Source organism: Anthonomus grandis, chromosome 1, assembly GCF_022605725.1.
Source record: "Anthonomus grandis grandis chromosome 1, icAntGran1.3, whole genome shotgun sequence".
Lineage (NCBI taxonomy): Eukaryota > Metazoa > Arthropoda > Insecta > Coleoptera > Curculionidae > Anthonomus > Anthonomus grandis.
Window position 1 is genome coordinate 14773851 of NC_065546.1, and position 19570 is coordinate 14793420.

Sequence of the window (19570 nt, forward strand, 5' to 3'; positions counted from 1 at the left end):
GCATTGACGTTTAAGGTGCCTCTCCTCATTGCAATTCCAGCATTACAGTGGTCTTTTAGGTTTCCTCACTAATAATGATTCAATCTTCTTTAGGCGGTCTTCGAGATCTCTTTCCGAAGTTCTGATTTGTCTTATTCGTATCTGCCTTCCAGTTGCTTGAAAAGCTGCCTCATACTCTAGTCCATGGGCCAAAGCTTCTGAAATACTTTTATGATGAGCCATCCTTAGAGCGTGGTTAGTATCTGGATCTCGAACTCCGTCAATAAAACAGTTGATAGAAATTTGTTCTCGGAACTCTGTTGGGGCTGAAGGATAAGCCAGATTTACTAATCGAGCAACATCGGCCTCAAACTGTTCGAGTCCTTCCTCGGGTTGTTGTCTTCTAGATTTCAATTGAGCTTGGTACACTTGTTGTAGATGGGCTTCACCGTATCTCATCTCTAAGGTACGCACCAGTACGTCGAAATTGAGCCGATCCTCAGATAGCACCATTCTTAATATTTCTGTAGCATCTCCTCTAAGGCTTAGCTTAAGATTGATTGCATTTTCTTCGTTATCCCAGTGATTTCCCTTAGCAGCGGCCTCAAATTGATTCAAATAGGTACTCCATGCTTCTTTGCCGTCGAATTTTGGTGCCTTTACTTTCATCAATGTTTGCATTCCAGGATCAGGATAAAGAGGAGTCCGTTTTACTTTCATCTCTAGTTCCTGGATCTTTTTTTGTACTTGTTCCAATTCTTCTTCTACTGTTGCTTCAAAGTAAGTCATTAATTGTTTCTGATTCTTCTCCAGATGTTCTTTAAGTTGTAAAACTCGTTCCTTTTGTTTTCTATCTCGTTCCTCCTGCTCCTTTTTAAGATTATCTTTTAAATTCAGTAAGTCATCTTTCATGGTTCGAATCAGGTCCTCATTCTCTTTCTTCAGGTCAGATTTAATTGTCTTAAGGTAATCTTCCTGTTTCTTGTCTCGTTCTTCTTGTTCTTATCTTTGTTTACTCTCTCGTTCTTCTTGTTCTACTTTTTGCTCGTCAAACTTCCTTAATAGCAGCTCCATCAATTTCTCGGTCTCCATCTTGGCCTGACTTCTTATTAAAGGCATCCACTAAAATGAGCTTCCAAATATCCCACTTCTGACACCAATTGTAACGAAATTCGTGAACACACTTTTATTGTCAACGTCAAAAACACTAACCTAACTCGCCTTGACTGTCGTTTAATTGTTTTTAAGGTAAAAACTGACTAAACAATTAAAACTGAATGAATTGTCACGAAGCGCGTCCTTTTTAAAACCCGATGGAGCAGTTTCGAAATATTTGGAATTATCTTCATTGTTTTTGCTAAAAGAGACCAATCATTTTAGGACAATACTGACAGTCAAAGCAAGCAAGTATACAAATTCTAGAAAATTAGAACTACAGGGATTTACAATAATATAACTTAAATAACCTAAATTGGGGCCAAAATAAGGCTCTCGAACAAGATGAATTACTTAAAAACTAAACACTATAGATAAAAATAATAAACCAAACGTAAGTAGAACCCTAAAGAAACCCTACGAATCAACTTTAACTACAGAATACCAATAAAAATAGTACAAAAACTAGGAGAATAATTAACGTATTTACATTTTCATAATAATATATTAAAAATTATTTAAAAAAAAACCTTAACTGTACTCTTCTACTGCTCTTTTCTGTGAAGCTAATGTATTAAAATTAAATCAATTATATGTTAAAGCAGTAATTAGATACATATCAAGAGACAAATCATTTATAAGTTTTCCAACTCATACATTTAACACTAGGGCAAACTGTAAAAAAAACAGTAACACAAAATGTAAAACTTGGAAAACGTCAAAAAAGCCTTTTTTATATAGTGCCAAAAATATAAAACATGCTTCTATTTGATATAAAAAATAAAAATTTTGATAAAATAAAACGGAAAATTAATATACGGTTACTTAAATAAAGAAAAATTAATAATATAGAAATAAATAAATAAAAAAAATAAAATAAATAATATAGATTGGTTTACTAAATGACTTTTATTTGTTCGTGCTTACTTGCTACTCTATTTTCTGGTACAACTTATTTATTTCATCATTTATATATTTAAGTACTTAGTGTAATATTATATTTATCATTACTTTTAATAAGTTTTTTTCTGTATTTCATTAAACCATGTGCACACATAGATTGTAATCTATTGCGCACATAATATTATTTTTATCATTATGATTTTTCATGTATATCACTTGTAATATTTGTAATATATTTAAATATTTGAATTTGTTCAAAAAGACAATATGTTCTTTATTTTATATTTATTTTGTTTATATTAATCTTGAAGAACACTATATAGTATGTATTTTGTAATAAAAAGCGATATAGTGAGAGAGTTTTCTGGCGATATAGGATTGACCTTTAGATTAAATGAGACTTACATGGTTTTACTAGTTAGGCATGAGTTTCGACCAAGTAATTTTCAAGTAGAAAATAGCTGATTATCAAAGCAATAAAATCTAAAGAAGTATAGTATTACTGCATTTCCTTTGTGTTCAAATCCAGAGCACTTTTACATTTTATGTTATCCCTCGACATTAAGCTGCCATGTCCGCTTAACGCCTTTAAATACGGACAAATTAAGAACGTTAACTGAAAGATGAAGAATCTGAATTAAAGAATAATGATTCAGCATTACATCTATTCTATTTTTGTTTAATTTATTTTTTTTTCAGATATAGCAACATGCAAAATACTTTAATTTAAAAATGTTTTTTTAAACCTCATATAAAAAAAATTTCATTTATATTTTTTAGCCATTGTGAATTTCATTCTCTCATTCAATTAAGGGTACTTAAGACTGACCTTCTTAGTAAGAGGGTTGCTTTTCGAATCAACATTAACCCAAATTTTTTGTTGTATTTCTTTTTACTTGTTAAATTATTTTAGTAGAATATTATGTTTAAGTATGCTTTAGTTTTTTAAAAAGCTTTTTGAGTTCATTATACAGAATAGTTCTACATTGAAAATAAGAATAAAAAACTTTTTACCAAAATAAGGAGAAAGTTAATTCTCAAAAAAATGTTGACCAATTTTGAGGGTTTAAATTTGTATAAGATAAAGTATATTTAGAGGCTTATAATAATTAACTTCTTTTCAATAACTTATTTAAAAAAAATAATACATAAAACTCACCCCTTGTACATTAAAGTCACCATGATGCATCTCCTCAATTGTTCTTTTATATTTGGAAGAAAATGTCCCATATAGGAACTGCGTGATTATGGATGATTTGCCCACTTTGGCCGCTCCCATAACTACAATTTTATGTCTCACGTGTCCTACAGCGGGCGGCACGTCTTTTTCTAATGATTCCGTGTCTTCGCTACGTTGAGATCTGAGAACCCTAAAAGTTGATAGAGACTGAGGTGGCGTAAGAAATAGGTCCATTATTATACTAAATATTAAAAAGATATAAAATTAGTGGGAATATCTACTAAATAATTATAACATATTTTTTTTGTATTTGATAATATTTGAATAAAATTACTCTTTTTTAACTTTAAAAATAATTTATAAACAGTATGTTTTAGTTTTTTACTACATAAGTTTTAACAGTAGATATAATTAAAGATCTAGAGTAGGAAAAATCTAAGACCGAAATATGTCACTGGGCGTCTAAAATTTATGAATATTTTTTTTTTGGTGAAACTCTTGCTTTAAAAGACTATACATGTATGGAAAATACTTTGCAAAGTTTTAAATTTTTAAAATGCATAATGACCTATATTGCAAAAAAAGAGTAGTGGCAGGAGCCAATGGGCCTTTATTAGTAAATTGGGAAATCATCTTGTATAAAAATGGGTCAAGAATGAACAACAGAGCTGGTGCAGTGTTCCATATGGAAATCCTCACACGCCAGGAAAGGGTTTTGCACCCTATGAATGGTACAATAAAAAGCCTTATAGCAGGGGATTTTGACAGTAATATTCTTACTAATAGTGTTAGTCTGAGCAAACTAAGAGATATTTTAATAGCTTATATTTATCAGAAAATGGTTTTTAAAGCCAACTCAATGAGAAAACTGATAATATTTTTCTTGATTCTGACATTAACCATTTGACTTCTAGTGTTTATAAAACAGTTTTTTTTTATCCTAGAGATATAGAGATTAGCTCCTCGAGATATTGGTTCCTACAAATCAGAAAGCTTTAAACAGGAAAAAGTTCGACTTTTATCATGAGGTATTTAAAATTAAATGGGATTTTTTGCCTGATCCCTCAAGAGTGTGAATGGAAAATTTGCTGCTTTAAATAATTTGTATTTTGCTTCTGGGTCTGATAGTAGATCTGATCAATCACAAAATGCAAACTGGTTTAATAATTAACCAAAGCAAATGCATGAACAATTTATTTTTTTATTAGAACTCAGCAAGAACAGTTGATGCTTGAAATTTAACAAATATTTTTGAAAATTTATGAAATCTAAAAACAATTTAACAATTATTTTGAACTTTTTACGAAAATCAGCTATTCCTCCGGAGATTTTTAAATCCTTTGCTACACAATTGTCAAAGTCTACTCAGCTGAAGCAGTGAACATGTCGTTCGATCATTAGAATGATAGGCCTATGAATTAATCCAATGTCAAAGCTAATTGGATTGGCCGTTTCTCAGCATCTTCGTGATTTTTATAATTAGGAGCCGGTCCGTCAAAGAGAGTGATGAAAGCTTAACTGCTCGGCGGCTTTTCTATTTTGTAAAGATCATCGTTGATGGCTTATAGCACTTTGTATGCCTATCCCAGAATGGCTTAAGTTTTAGTGAGAGACCCTTTCGTCTCTCAGCGTAACAGAGCCAAATTAAGTCACCATTTTTGTACCGTTGACCTTTGGCATTAATATTATATGCGCCCTTTATCCCATCGCTGGAATCTTAAAAAGAAATACGCACTTGACTATGGCTGATATTTATTCTTCAATGCAGCTTACTGACAAACAGTTCCTGACAGGTAACCAAACTCTAGATTGCTTTAAACACGGAGTTCTCTGGTCACTATCAAACCCAAGACTCTCCGCTTTTATGGCTAACCGATCAATAAGGTCGAAGGAATCAATAATGAAACTATAAATTCCAGTATCTTTGGTGACTAAAGACTTTTTTCTCCAAATATCGGTTAATCGTTATATTTATTTATTATACCATGTCATCTGACTGCGGGTGTAAGGTAGTAGCATCGTTTTCTTGTTTTACAGATATCCTGAATTTAAATTTAAAGTCTCGTCCTTGGTCTGGATAAGGTAATATCTGTATTACTTTAATAAACGCATAATGAGTTACTTATTTTGTTTTATATTACGTCAGTGTTATAGTATAAATCAATTTATAAATTTCCATCTCATATGCAACAAAATAGAATTATTCACATATTTAGAAGAAACATGAACTAATATCTTAAATGATACCTTTTAATATATTTAATTAAACAAAGTCCAATAAATCTTAAATAAAATAATTTACTTGACTATAATAAATTTTTTTATACAGGGTGTGAATTTGATAAGGTACCACCCTCTATATTTCTGCTCCTGTATAAAATTTAAAAATTTCCAAATACACGTCAAATTTATTTTTGAGGGGGATATTTTTTAGATTAGTTTACAATCAAATTGCAGCAGCCCTCTGGTGGGGGCTAAAATAACCTCTAAAATCTTAAATGAAAAAAGGGGGTCGAGTGATGCCTTATTTTAAAGATCTTTTAATTGCCTTTTTAAGGATACCGCATACTTTATTTTTTGATAATACTTTATAAGAAACAAATTAAAACCATTAAAAAAAATATTTTTTTAAGTAAAAACTATTGTAATGAAATAAAACATAAAAAAGTAATAAAACGCAACTAAATTTATAAAAGGTTTAAAATGTTATCTATTTTTTTCCAAATAGTAATAAAGTCTACTCTCAAACTCCTTTAAAATCTTAACGTTTAGAAAAACTTCTGCCTGGATTTCTCTATACGCAGCTGTGATTTTTCTTTTTAAATCTTCTAAATTACTAGATTTTGTTTTAAAAACAATCGATTTGAAATGACCAAAAAGTCTAAAGGTAATAAATCAGGTGGTCTTGGTGGCCATTCAATTACTCCCTATCGACCAATCCATCTGTCATGAAATTTATCATTTAACCACTCTAACTGGAAGAATACTGAAAACGGAACCAGTTTTCATAAACTTAGTAATTAGTTTTAAAACATATTTATGATTTAATTGACTATTGAGATATTTTTCGTTAAAAATGCTGCCGTTCTTCTTGTATATTTGATTTGACTTTCCTCGTAAATAAGAATAATTTCCGTTCTTTGCTTAAGATTGAACACCATTTTCTAAAAGATACTAAGAGCGCATAATGCTTGACTTTTTTGCACTTTTTTGATCTTTTTAACTGATTTGCCAATCGTTGCTAAAGTACACAAGTACTAGGTGAGGAAATCTTTCATGTTTGCTGGATTTTTCGCAAATTTCTCAATCAAAAATTGTAAATTTTATACGGGGGCAGAAATCTAAAGGGCGTTACCTTCTAAAATTGACACAATGCATATTATATTTTTATATTATGCAGCATGTTTCGAGAGTAAAGGAAAATATTTTGGAAACATTTATTTTTTTTTTATGGTAAACACAAGCACAAGAGGAAAGTCCTATGTCACTCTTGGAGTGGTGCTTGCGCGAAGATATTTGTGGGCATTTATCTTGAATCGCTGCAGGTTGTATGCGTCGGGAAACATGTGAGGTGGAAGCCGGTTCCACAAAGAAGATGTTCTCCAGATAAATGAGTCCGATACAGCGACGTCCTTGGGGTAGGCAGGTGGACTCGGTGTTGATAGCCGCAACTGCTAAACGCGTCCTTCTTGCCGGAACAGCCCTAGGTGGAATCAGGCCTGCCAGCTCAGAGGAGCACTTACCGTGATAATAACGGTAGAATAAACAGAGATCAGCCACCTTTCTCCTGTGCTCCAGACTATCCAGACTATTTGTCAGTTCTGGTTTGTCGATAAGATGAATAGCTCTCTTCTGTATAGAATCTAGCAGCTTTAAACTATGCTTGGGTGCAGAGCTCCAGACATGCGAGCAATACTCGAGGGAAGGGCGTATTTGAGCCTTATAAAGAGTCAGCAGTTGTTCTGGTGTATACAGTTTTTTCGTTTTGAAAAGCACTCCAAGTTTTTTGGAAGCTGCCCTGGCGATCTCTGCAACGTGGTCACGCCAGGACACACTGTTGGTGACTTCGACTCCTAGAAGATGTAAAGATGATTTCATTGGCAATGTTTTCCCTGCCATAACCAGCTCCGGGCCACCAAGGTTAATCTTCATCGTAAATACTGCAGCCTGCGTTTTTTTAGCGTTAAAATTGACCAGATTGTTATCGCCCTACTTTAAGATTGCTCTAATATCGTTGTTGGTCGAAGCTACTTGTTGCTGCCTAAGATTCTGAGAAGTTGCGGCTGTCGTTGGTTTGGCGGACTTAAATGTGGAAATAAGTGTGCTATCGTCTGCAAAGCTGTAGATTGGATTGATAGTGGTTCCTAGCAAATGATTGATATATATCAAGAAAAGGGTGGGGGATAGAATGCATCCTTGAGGGACTCCAGCGTTAATGTTAAATTTGTCGGAGAGGTGTCTTTCGACGGCTACTTGGATTGTTCGTTGTTCAAGAAAACTTTTGATCCAATTCAATAATGAGTTTTGTATGCCGATTGAGGAGAGCTTGGTTAGTAGTCCCTCATGTCACACTCTGTCAAATGCCTTGGAAATGTCAAGAGCGACTGAGCGGGACTCGCCGTGTTTCTCCATGGCCTCCGTCCACAAGTGTGTGACGTAAGTCAGAAGATTGCCGGTTGACCTAAGCTTTCGGAAGCCGTATTGATGATCGCTGATTAGTCCAGATGATTCCAGATATCTTAACAGTTGTTGGTTGACTGCTTTCTCCATAATCTTCGCTATTACTGGAACTAGTGCAATCGAGCGGTAATTGGACGGCATCGTCTTCTTTCCCTTTTTGGGTACAGCTTGCACTTGAGCAAATTTCCAGCTTGTTGGAAATGAGCCCTGCTTATACGATGCCGTGAACAGTCTACATAAGGGAGGAGTCAATTCATCTGCACAACGTTTTAGTACTAGGGCTGGAATTCCATCGGGTCCAGAAGCTTTGTTGGTGTCTGCGCTTTTAAGAATTTTATTTATAATTCGTTGGGGAAACGAAATTTCTCCTATCGATGAATTCATTCTTGGCAAAAATGGCGGTGTTTTGCCTTGCGAGTGCAGAGTAGAATTGGACGCGAAGAGTTTACTCAGTAAGTTGGCTTTTTCCCTTGCTGTTACCGCGATAGAAACATCATCTGCTGTTAGGGGTGGCAAGGCCGACTTAGCAAATCCTTGACTAACGGCTTTCGATACCGACCAGAAAGATCTTGTTCCATTTGGGCAGTTTAGCAGTTTGTTTTTGATCCTGTTGTTGTGACTCTCTTTGCATTCATCAATAATTCGCTTGCAGCTATTTCTGAAGGTTAAAAAGTTCCTCCAATTTTCGGTGCAAGGATGTTGACGCCATTTGCGATATGCTGCGTTTTTAGTCGTTACTGCCTTTTTGCAATTCAGGTTGAACCATTGCTTGTTGTTTGATCTGCATTTAGTAGAAAAAGGGATATAAGCTTCCATTCCTGCCAAGATCGTCTCTGTAATTTGGTTTGCACATTCTGAGATGTTATTAGTTTTAAAGCAGACTTCTTTCCAAGGGAATGAGCTATAAAATTCCCGAAGATGGTTCCACTCTGCTGATTTATAGTGCCATACCTTTCGCGGCATCGGAGGATCCTGCGTTTTAACATCCAGCTGGCAAGAGACTGTTATCAATTTGTGGTCCGATGTTCCTAGGGGGGCCTGTACTGATACAGTGTACGAGTCAGGGTCTGAAGCCAAGACCAGATCTAGGAGACTCGCGAACTCGCCGTCTCGGTCGGGGATTCTGGTAGGTTCCTCCACAAGCTGCGTAAGCCCGCATATGGTGGCAAATAGCTCAGCTTCTCGTCGTTGTTGTTGCAGAAGCGCAGCCAGTTGATATTGTGAACGTTAAAATCACCCATGACGATGATTTCTGCGCTTGGGTAGTCAATTTGCAGTTGGTTAATGCAATCAACCAGGTTCAAAAAGAGCCGCCTATATTGGGTGTCGCTTGGTGGTCTGTAGATACAACAGATAAATTTCGTGGCTCCACTGGCTATTATTTTGAACCACATAATATCGAAGTCCGCAGGTTCAAGAGTTTCCTCCCGCTGGCAACTCAAATCGCTCTTGACAAATACTGCCAATCCAAAGTTTAGTCGAAATCGGGTGTGTAGATCGTATCCAGGATAAATGAGGTGAACATTTGTTGTTGAAGGTTTCACCTTTGTTTCTGCCAATGCCAGAATGTGAGGCTTATTTGATTGCAGGTGTTGGTGTACTGCATTAATATTGGTGTTTAGACCTCCGATGTTGCAGAAATTGATTTTTAGGCTTTTAAATCCACCTGATGAACCCCCCCGACCAGCCTCCGCCCGGAGATCCGAATGGGAGGCTAGTTTACCTCCGGAAAATTTTGGTCGTCAGGGCGCCATCATGCATTAATTTTACTACTCCATTTCCCCTTTGGAAACCGGACACATCGACATGGCGGCGAAACGTGAGTTCCATGGAACCACTTCACGCCGCCTAAGTCCTATGTGGTGCTATTGAACCGGGCGATGCAAGTAGACAACATCTACCACCAAAAGACAACATCTACCTCCAAAACAACATCTACCACATGCTCAGAAGGTCAAAATAAAATAAATTAACCGATATGTTTTTGTCGATTCCTAACCGTTTCTGAAATAATCGGTTCTGAAAATTTTTTTTTAAGATTTTTTATTTTAAAAGCAGCACAAACAAATATTAGTAAAAAAACAAAATTCTACTAATTTAAAAGGTTTTCGAAAACACCCCTACCAACTTCAAGGCAACCTGCAGCACGTTTGTTAAGCGCTCGTGTTGCATGTTTAATTGCTTGGGGATTGCTTTTAATAATATTTGATGCCTTCAAAATTTGATTGTCAAGTCTCTAGCGGCACATCATCTAACATGTGTATTAAATGGTCTTCTAAAAAGCGTAAATATCCTTCTCCAGTAAGACGCAACATCTTATACAAAAGGACCAAAGAATTGGTCATTCAGCATTCCACACCATACGTTAACACTGAATCGATGTTGAAAATTTCGTTCTAACGTGGCATGAGGATTTTCATCTGACCACCGATGCTCATTGTGTCGGTTATTAATTCCATAGCGGGTAAAATGATCTTCATCGCTACATAAAATGTATTTATGTAGGCCTCGACTTTGTTGGATCCATTCGCAAAATTAAACCCTTAAGCCATAATCACTTTCTTGAAGATGTTGAACGGGCTGAATATGGAAAGGCTTTAAACCGTTTTTCCTAAGTATCTTCCAAACGTCTAAATGTGATGCTAATCGAAGTTCTTTTGTAATGCGCCTAACCCGGATCTTAGCCATATCCAGAACATTTTCTTCATTTTCAGTCTCGCCTTTCGTTCAGAATTAATTCTTACGCTTAAAAACATTCCGGTTTCCTGAGCATTTGCAAAAACTGTTTGAAAAACTTCTCGATTAGGAATTCTTTTTCAATATTATCCTACCTAATTTATTTTAAATATTGAAATTGAAAAGAATGACAAATCTTTTATTGAATAAAAATACGTAATTTAAACCCATATTTCTGTAGTTAATTTTACTATCATTATAAAACTAAACAAAATAAAAAATATTAGAATACTGATCTTTTTTTACTTCTTTTCCGTTCTTCAAAATGCTTTTTAATATACTTGCAAAGTAACAAAGAAATTACAAACTTAAAAATAAAGAGGTGCGAACAAATTCATTAAAAAATAAATGAGGACGTGTTGGAGAAAATGCTCGCATACGGTGATGATTTTTTCAACAAAAATTTTGTATACAGGGTGTTTTATAGAGCTGTGGTCAATACCAACTTTTTTATTTTAAACGGAAGACTCTATATGTGATTACATTTTTGGATTTTACACATTATAAACATTTTGGTGTGTCACATACTATACTTTTATTAAACTGTTTCTAAGATATGCGGTTTTAGAAATTGCTATTTTTATAAATTTAAAAGCCTCTAAAACTTTTTCTACTAAAAATATAAAAAAATTTAATTTCATTTTTCTATTCGTTTAACCTTAATTCGTCGCTACCTTTTAATTCCTTTTTTCTGGAAGCACAAAAAGTATGATACATGTCAAAAAATATAGAACACATGCACTTCAAATTGTTTACGCATCTAATAAAAAAATAAGCAATACTTAAAGTATAAAAGGTATATTGTCATGGTAAGTCAATTTTCAAACATGTATTAATGCGCATTTAAAGTAAATATGGTTCGTTTAACTAAAACTTAATGAATTGAAATTTTAATTAGATACGGAGAAGAACTCAAGAAGAAGTTTGCATTTTGTTTAAGGCAAAATATCTAGAAAGACTCATTACAAGGAGGATAGTAAATGAAATTGAAAGAAAATTTAGAGAAACAGGCACAGTGAAAAATCGTATAAAAGTTTTTGCAAATGAACCAATATCAAAATTACGTAAATTAAAGGAAACTACATTCATAATATTTAAAATATTTAATAAAGATAAACGCATAGCTACTTGTTCGGTTGATTTTAATAATAAATAGATTCCTTCACTAAAGAGAGAGGTAGAGAGGCTATCCTTAAAAATTAATATATAACTTAAAATATGTTTTTTTCATATATTTCGTATTATAAAATTACATTAGAATCACACCTCGTTAGGCTAGTTTTTTTAAAAAGTATCTTTGAATTTTCTTTTGTTCAATTCAAAACAGTTTATCGTTAAATTATAAAAAAAAAAACATTTTGAAGAACGGAAAAATAGTAAAAAAGATAGGTGTTTTTTATTTTTATTTTAATATAGTTTTATTTATCTTGATAAATTTATTAGATTTATTTATCGAAAAGGTGATTCAAACTAGTTATTTTTATTCAAATAATGGGTTTTTCCTTCTTTTCAATTTCACGCGAAACAACGCACAATGAAGTTATGCGAGTTTGTTCAGTTTTCGTGCAGAAAACGGCTAGTTTTGGTCGAAAAACAGTATAGTTGTACCGGAAAAGCGTCGCGCCGGGTCTTGTTCACCGCGGTTTTGCAGTGTCGCAGTTTTCAAGATGGCAGCAAACAACTATTTGTCGTCAATTTCGAAGCTTAACGGCCGCGAAAACTATGAAGAATGGTGCTTAGCGATGGAAAATTTCCTAGTTTTAGAAAGCCTAAGTAATTGCATAGCTAGAACCGAGACCGATTTCGTGCAAATGGCTAAGTGAAAGGCCAAGATTGTTTTGTCCATTGATCCTTCTTTATACGTCCATGTTAAAGAGGCGACCACAGCAAAAGATGTGTGGGACAAACTAAAAGATCTCTATGAAAACAAGGGCTTTACGAGAAAGATTGACTTCTTCGAAGTTTAATTTCGTTGCGATTGGAAAACTGTAGCTCCGTGGAAGAATACGTGAACCAAGTTATCGAAACGTCCCAGAAACTTGGTCGTACGGGGTTCGAGTTGGATTCCGAACTAATAGGCAGTTTAATGTTGGCAGGGTTGCCTGAACATTTCGCTCCGATGGTGATGGCGTTGGAGCATAGCGGGATCAGTATTACCGTCGATGCCATTAAGACAAAGTTGCTCGATATGCAGCCAGATGGCAGCAGATTCGCGACTTCCTCGTCAGCTGGTGCTTTTATAGGGGGCGCTGGGTTTCACAAACGTCAACAGAATGTAAATAAAAACAAAAATAAACCCAAGGAAAGTTGTGAAAGCACAAATTCTGTTAAAAAACGGGATTTAAGTGAAGTAATCTGTTACCGGTGCAAAAAAGCGGGACGTTACATGTCGAAATGCCCACAAGTTGCTCAAAAAACGAACAAGGACAGTCCAAATCAGTTTAAAAGTGCGTTTAATGTTGTGTTTTTGAGTGCCCAGTATAACAACATGGAATGGTACTTAGATTCAGGTGCCAGTGTACACGTTACATGTAGGCAAGATTGGCTTGAGAATACAAGAGCTCCATTCCTGAAAGAAATTGTTGTGGCTAAGCTGCCGGTGCACAGCTGTGGTGATGTGAATATTTACACAAATGTGTGCAGCAATACTGTTAAAATTGAGGTAAAAGATGTTCAGTATGTACCTGAATTAACAACAAACTTAATTTCAGTCAGCCAGTTAATAGCAAGGGGCAATAGTGTTGATTTTGAGCAAGACTGTTGCAGGATTTTCAACAGTAGGAATTAGGAATGTTCTTGTGGCTAAAGCAGTTTTAAGTAATAGGGTTTACAAACTAGATACTACTTTCTATTCACCAGTCCAGCACTTTCTATTCACCAGTGGTGAAATTTGGCATAGGAGGCTCAAACATATAAATTCAACCTTTTTAAAGGAGATGAAGGACGGTCTAGTTGATGACATTGATTATCCTGGTCGGGTGGAGATTGACAGGTAGAACTGTGTGGTGTACTGCGAGGGTAAGCAGTCCAGACAACCTTTTAGCCATAAAGGTACCAGAGCTACAGGGGCGCTAGATGTCATCCACAGTGATTTGGCGGGGCCGATGGAGACACCTATCTATAGGAGGCTCGAGGTATTTCTTGACCATGCAGGATGATCATACCCGTATGTCATTTGTGTATTTCCTTAAGACGAAGGATGAAATCATCGAGAAGTTTAAGGAGTTTCAACGTTTAGTTGAGAAACAGCTGGACCGGAAAATGAAGGTGTTGCGTACTGACAATGGTGGCGAATACATTGGTGGTGAATTCCAGAGGTATTTGAAGAGGCAAGGAATAGTACACCAAACCACAAACCCGTACACACCCCAGCAGAATGGGCTCTCCGAGCGACTAAACAGAACATTGGTTGAGAAGGCTAGGTGTCTTCCTTACGAGGCTGATCTTCAAAAGAATTTTTGGGCAGAGGCTGTCAACACAACCTGCTATCTTAGAAACAGATATATGGTAAGTAACTTACCTAAAACGCCTTATGAAATGTTTTATAGTAAGAAACCCAACCTAAGTTATGTCAAAGCGTTTGGCAGTACAGCCATGACACATATTCCTAAGGAAAAGAGGGTGAAGTGGGATAGAAAATCAGAGAAGCTGGTACTGGTGGGATTTTCTGATTCCACAAAGAGTTATAGGTTGTATAACACTTCTACAAGGCAAATATGTACAAGCCGAGAGGTCCATATCATGGAAAAGAATTTGAATGGTGCTCGTATCCAGATTCAGGAGGAGACCAGCTCTACATTTGAAACACCTGTGCTGTCTGAGTGGGAGACTGAGGACGAGGTAAGTGATGAGAGTGATCCGAGCTACACCCCAGATCAGGATGTTCCTGCTGCGGAGGAGGCTGTTCGGAAATCTGAAAGGCGCAGAAAGGCAAGGACATGGGATGACTTTGTCAGCTACTTTACAAGGAGGCCAGAGGGTTCAGCTCCAGTGGGAGATCCAGTGACGGTCCAGGAGGCTCTTTCCAGTCTTAACCGCAGCCAGTGGTTACGAGCTATGACCAGGGAAATGGACAGCTTTAGTGAGAACTGCATATGGGACATTGTTGACATACCGGAGCGACATAAACCAGTGAAGTGTAAGTGGGTCTTTAAAACTAAGTATAGTAATGATAATTCAATAGGTTATGGGCCCAGCACGCTTCCACTGCGCATATAGATTTTGATGAAACCTTCTCCCCAGTAGTAAAACATTCAACTTTAAGATTGTTACTAGCACTGTCTGTACAATTTCAGTTTGAAATATTCCATTTGGATGTTGTCATAGCCTTTTTAAATGGCAAACTGGAAGAAGAGGTTTTTATGGAAATACCAAAGTGTTTTGATAGTAAAATCAGCACAAATGAAAAGACTGTGTTAAAATTAAATCGTGCTATTTATAGCTTGAAACAATCTGCTCGTGTGTAATATAAAGAAGTTGAACTTGTACTTATAGGTTTAGAGTATAAAAAATGTGATAATGAATCATGTTTATTTATAAAACGTTTAGGTATTTTCATTACAATCATTGCGGTATACGTTGACGATTTTTTTTTATTTTCTAACTGTAAAGATGAAATCGATTTTGTCAGGGGTCATTTATCTAGAAAATTTAAAACCAAGGATTTAGGCCAGGTTAAACAAGGCTTAGGCATGAGGGTTAGAATAAATGATGACAAAAGTGAAATCTTATTAGACCAAGAACAGTATATAAATTAGGTTCTAGATAGGTTTATTATGGGCGATTCTAAGCCCGTAAATACACCCATGGAAAAGGGACTTTGCTTTGATAAGCCAGATCCTAGTGTTTGTCAAAAGAAACTGCCTTATCAACAGCTCTTGGGTAGTCTTATATATATTTCAGTATTAACAAGGCCAGATATTACATTTGCTGTCAATTTTTTAAGTTAGTTCAATAATTGCTATACCGAACAACATTGGAAGTGTGCTAAGAGGTTACTTAGGTATTTGCAGGGGACCAAGGAATATTGCTTAGCTTATAAAAGAGATAGCAATTATGACTTAAGGGGATATGTTGATGCAGATTTTGCAAGTAATGAAATACGAGTAGATAGGCGGTCATATACAGGGTTTGTGTTTATGTTGTCTGGTGGGGCTATTTCATGGGAGTGTAACAAGCAAAAAACGGTGGCATTAAGTTGTACTGAAGCCGAGTATATGGCTATTACAGAAGCTTTTATAGAAGCTGTATTTTTAAGGAATCTGTTATCTGAAATTCTCGATAAGTTTTTGTGCATAAGTGTATTTAATGATAACCAAAGTGCACAAAAATTAGCTTTGAACCTTATATGTCACAAGCGTTCTAAACATATAGACGTTCGTTACCATTTTGTCCGAGAATTAATTGCAAATGGTTTTGTGGAGTTAAATTACTTATCTACGGATGAAATGCTGGCGGATGTCCTAACAAAAGCATTATATTCTGTAAAGCATGCTAGGTTTATGACAGAATTAGGCTTAGGTTGTTAGATGTTTACAGTGAACTTAGATTAAGTTGTGATTAATTGGTTTAGATAAGTGGGAGTGTTAATATTAGATATCTAAACCTACTAACACCATCTACTGGTAGTTTGAGTAAAGTGCCGTATTCAGTATGTCGTGTTGCCTAACCGCTTGTAATATAAACTGTCAGTATTAAAAAATAAAGTAGTAGTTGTCATGATCTTATCTGAACCGCGTGTCGTTTCATTTCAATCCCCAATTATCCACTGATAATTCAATAACATTGATATTGAAAGAAAGGAACGAGATCAGAAATTGAAGGATTCCATGCCTTCCTGGTTTGCTAGAAAGTATGCCTCATTTTATTTACAAAAGAAGTCCATCATGCCCACGATATACTTATTTCCTGCTTTGGATTCCGGAAACGAACTGACAATATATCATATCTTTCCACATGATACTGATGCTCCAAAGCCTTTTTTACCGCCCACTACTTGCCAACGCATTTCTTGCACCAGTCCTTCACGACGTCTTCCTTGCTATTGAACCAGCAAAATATTTTCCTTCTTTCGGCAGGATCTGTATTACTCCATGATATCCATTTTAGCACATTACATCCCTTTATTAATTAAACCTTAAACAGAAAAGGAACAAGCGCCTTTTTATTTAAAGATTTCCAACACTCTAACTTTCGGTCCTGATGGCTACGTCCTTCAATCCTTTCTCCAATCATTTGCTTGACTCATTCCTCAAAGTCCGAACCCGACCATTGTTTGTATTCTTGGCAGCTTTGGCATTTAGCTGCTATTTATGCATAAACTGTCAAAGGTTTTATATAATTATAAAAAAGCTCTTTATTTTGACACAATCCTTCAGTTTCCTTTTTGACTTTTTTATCTTAATAACCAACTAATTTGGAGTCAAATAAAAGATTAGTTAAAGCATTTATTAGAAGGTAAAGTCTAGTGCAACGATATATTAGAATGGTCACCCGTCAAAACACCAGCATTCCACCTGCCAAACAATGTCATCCACCTTCTATTTACATTTGAGAAGTGAAATGCTGGTGTTTTGACGGGTGACCATTCTAATATATCGTTGAACTGGACTTTAAGTGTATTTTTAAGAGAAAAATAGATAAATTTATCGATGTCAAAAAAATATTAGGTAGAAGTTACATTCATAGCTCTAAATAAATGCTTAATTTTTACATTGATCAGGGTAATGAATTTTAAGTAAAAATGTCTATGCAAGGCAGTTTTTACCTTTTTCTGTTTTTTATAAGGTGCGAGCTGTGACAATTCCCTCAGAAATTAAATTTTTGGTTTGCATCCTGTATCTTAAATACAAACTTAGAAAACTTAAAGTTCTATGTACATATTAAACTTGAACAATAATAATTGGCCATATCTTATATAGGGCACTAAAAATTAACACCTTAAATATAATAAACTATAAAATGTTAATATTTTTAAAATTTTGTGCTATGAGTTGTTCTAGAGAATAATTCCCATTTTGACCAAATATAAAAAGCAACAATATGTAAACTATTATATCTTGGCAATAGTTCACCTACCTATTTGAGTTGTGATGCCTTCCATCATCCCCAGATTCCTCCTTTAAAAAAGAAGGCTGAAGGCTAAACCTTCTCCTAAACTGATGCCTTCCCTTCATCTGATTTATGGCAGGGTTTTGGATGGGGTGTTTGGGGTCCAGAATTTACTGCAAAAGTATAAAAATCATAATGAAATTACGAACTAATATTAATAATAAAGTTATAGGCTCAATACGCTATAAATTAGGGCAGTAAAAGCTTCAGGAAAAGTAATTTAAAGTTAAATGAAAGTTAGACCCTCGTTATACCGCTAAGCGATTATTTATTACTTAGGGAAAAGTTAAACAACTTGCCTTGGATCAAGGCCTTATTATAGCTAAAGTTGCTTTATATAGGATTGGTAGATTTACTTACGGTTTTAAGTTCCAAGAAAGTGGTTTTAATATTTAAAATTTAATTTGTTTTATTGTTTTAATTAAAATAATCGCAAACATGTGAACTTAAAAGAGGACTATTGATAGAGCATATCATTTAAGAAGTGAGCTAAGAGTGCGCCTTATAAAATTACCTAATAAGTAAATAATTTTTTCCTTAAGAAAAAAGTCTTTTTTTCAAAATTGTATTAATATTTTCAGCAATCGAGAAATCTACGCCGATTTAAATATTAATCTGAAAAATATTATAATATGCATGGTAAAGTGGTTGAATATAATCTTTTAATCTTACAAAACAGAACATCTTTTTTTTGGGACTGTTATACAGTATTGACAAAAACAAACTGTTATACAGTTTCAGTGTAGTACTTTTTTTTCAGTTCGTGAGTAAGTAAGTTAGTGAGAAGTTATGATGCGACGTGAGTAAGTGAGTGATTTCAGTTTTTGAGTATTTATAAAATAAAATAATAATTTTTATTTATTTAGCATCAATAATATATCAATAATACAATAGGAGAAAGAAGAAAAGATTTAACGTGTAAGTTACAAATCGCATAAGGCAAAAAAAATTATATATCACAAACAGTAACGATATATTAAAATTAAAATAAACACTCACAAATTTATATATTAAATAAATGTATTATATAATATAAAACTTATGTTATAACTTAAAGATATTAAAAATGTATAAACAAAATAAAAAAGTACAAAAAACAGAAACAAATACAATAAAAAAACAGTTAAAATGTAGGTAAAACATATTCCCTTAATAGCCTATTTGACTGGTTTAGGTTATCACAGTTTTTAATATCGGCGGGTGTTAAGCTCCAACCTTGTTAAAAATAGAGTTCAACATTTGTGTACTATAAAATCTATATTATAATTAAAAGTCTGTACAATTTTTGGTATTATTATTATGTACATCTCTAAATATTGTTGGCTTATTACAAATGTAATCAGGTACAAGATTTGTAGCTTTAAAAATAAACAAATAGATATTAAACATAATTTTCTGTCTGACATCACATTTAACATCAGCTTAATTGGTGTTCTTTCAGTTATCGCTGATTAGTGGAAGAAAGCGAGTCGGAGTAATTTTACCGTATCCACGTGGCCGGTGTTTTCGCGGAAACGAAACATTTTTAAACAAGGTAAATTATTTTATGTAAAAGGGAAACCATTTTACAAAACAATTAAATTAAAATAATTGATTATTGCAAAAGTGTTATTAGTTTTTTAGTCGTCTTTTATTAAATAATAATTATGGAAAAGTGAGACACGTCTCACTGTTCCTTTACTGTGTCACTGTTCGTACTAAGTATATTAGATATTTGCTTGATGAAAGTTATGATAAAATCATTAAATTTAAATTTTGAGTATATGCAAAACTCATAAACTTTCACTTAGTTTTGGCTACACAGTGGCCTTCTATATAGAAAAATAC

General features: G+C 34.4%; 1 protein-coding gene across 4 annotated transcripts in view; it reads right to left on the bottom strand.

The window, feature by feature from the left end:
• LOC126737574 (ras-related protein Rap-2b) overlaps positions 1-19570 on the bottom strand; it is a 442108-nt gene that overhangs the window by 90496 nt on the left and 332042 nt on the right. For 3 of the 4 annotated variants that reach the window (XM_050442558.1, XM_050442549.1, XM_050442539.1), the window contains 2 exons: positions 17711-17856; positions 3197-3407 (listed from right to left, as the gene is read on the bottom strand). In XM_050442558.1, the coding sequence (XP_050298515.1) occupies positions 3197-3407; positions 17711-17808 (309 nt within the window). In that variant the 5' untranslated portion in view covers positions 17809-17856. The remainder of the gene's footprint in view (positions 1-3196; positions 3408-17710; positions 17857-19570) is intronic. The other variant, XM_050442565.1, reaches the window with a different exon arrangement.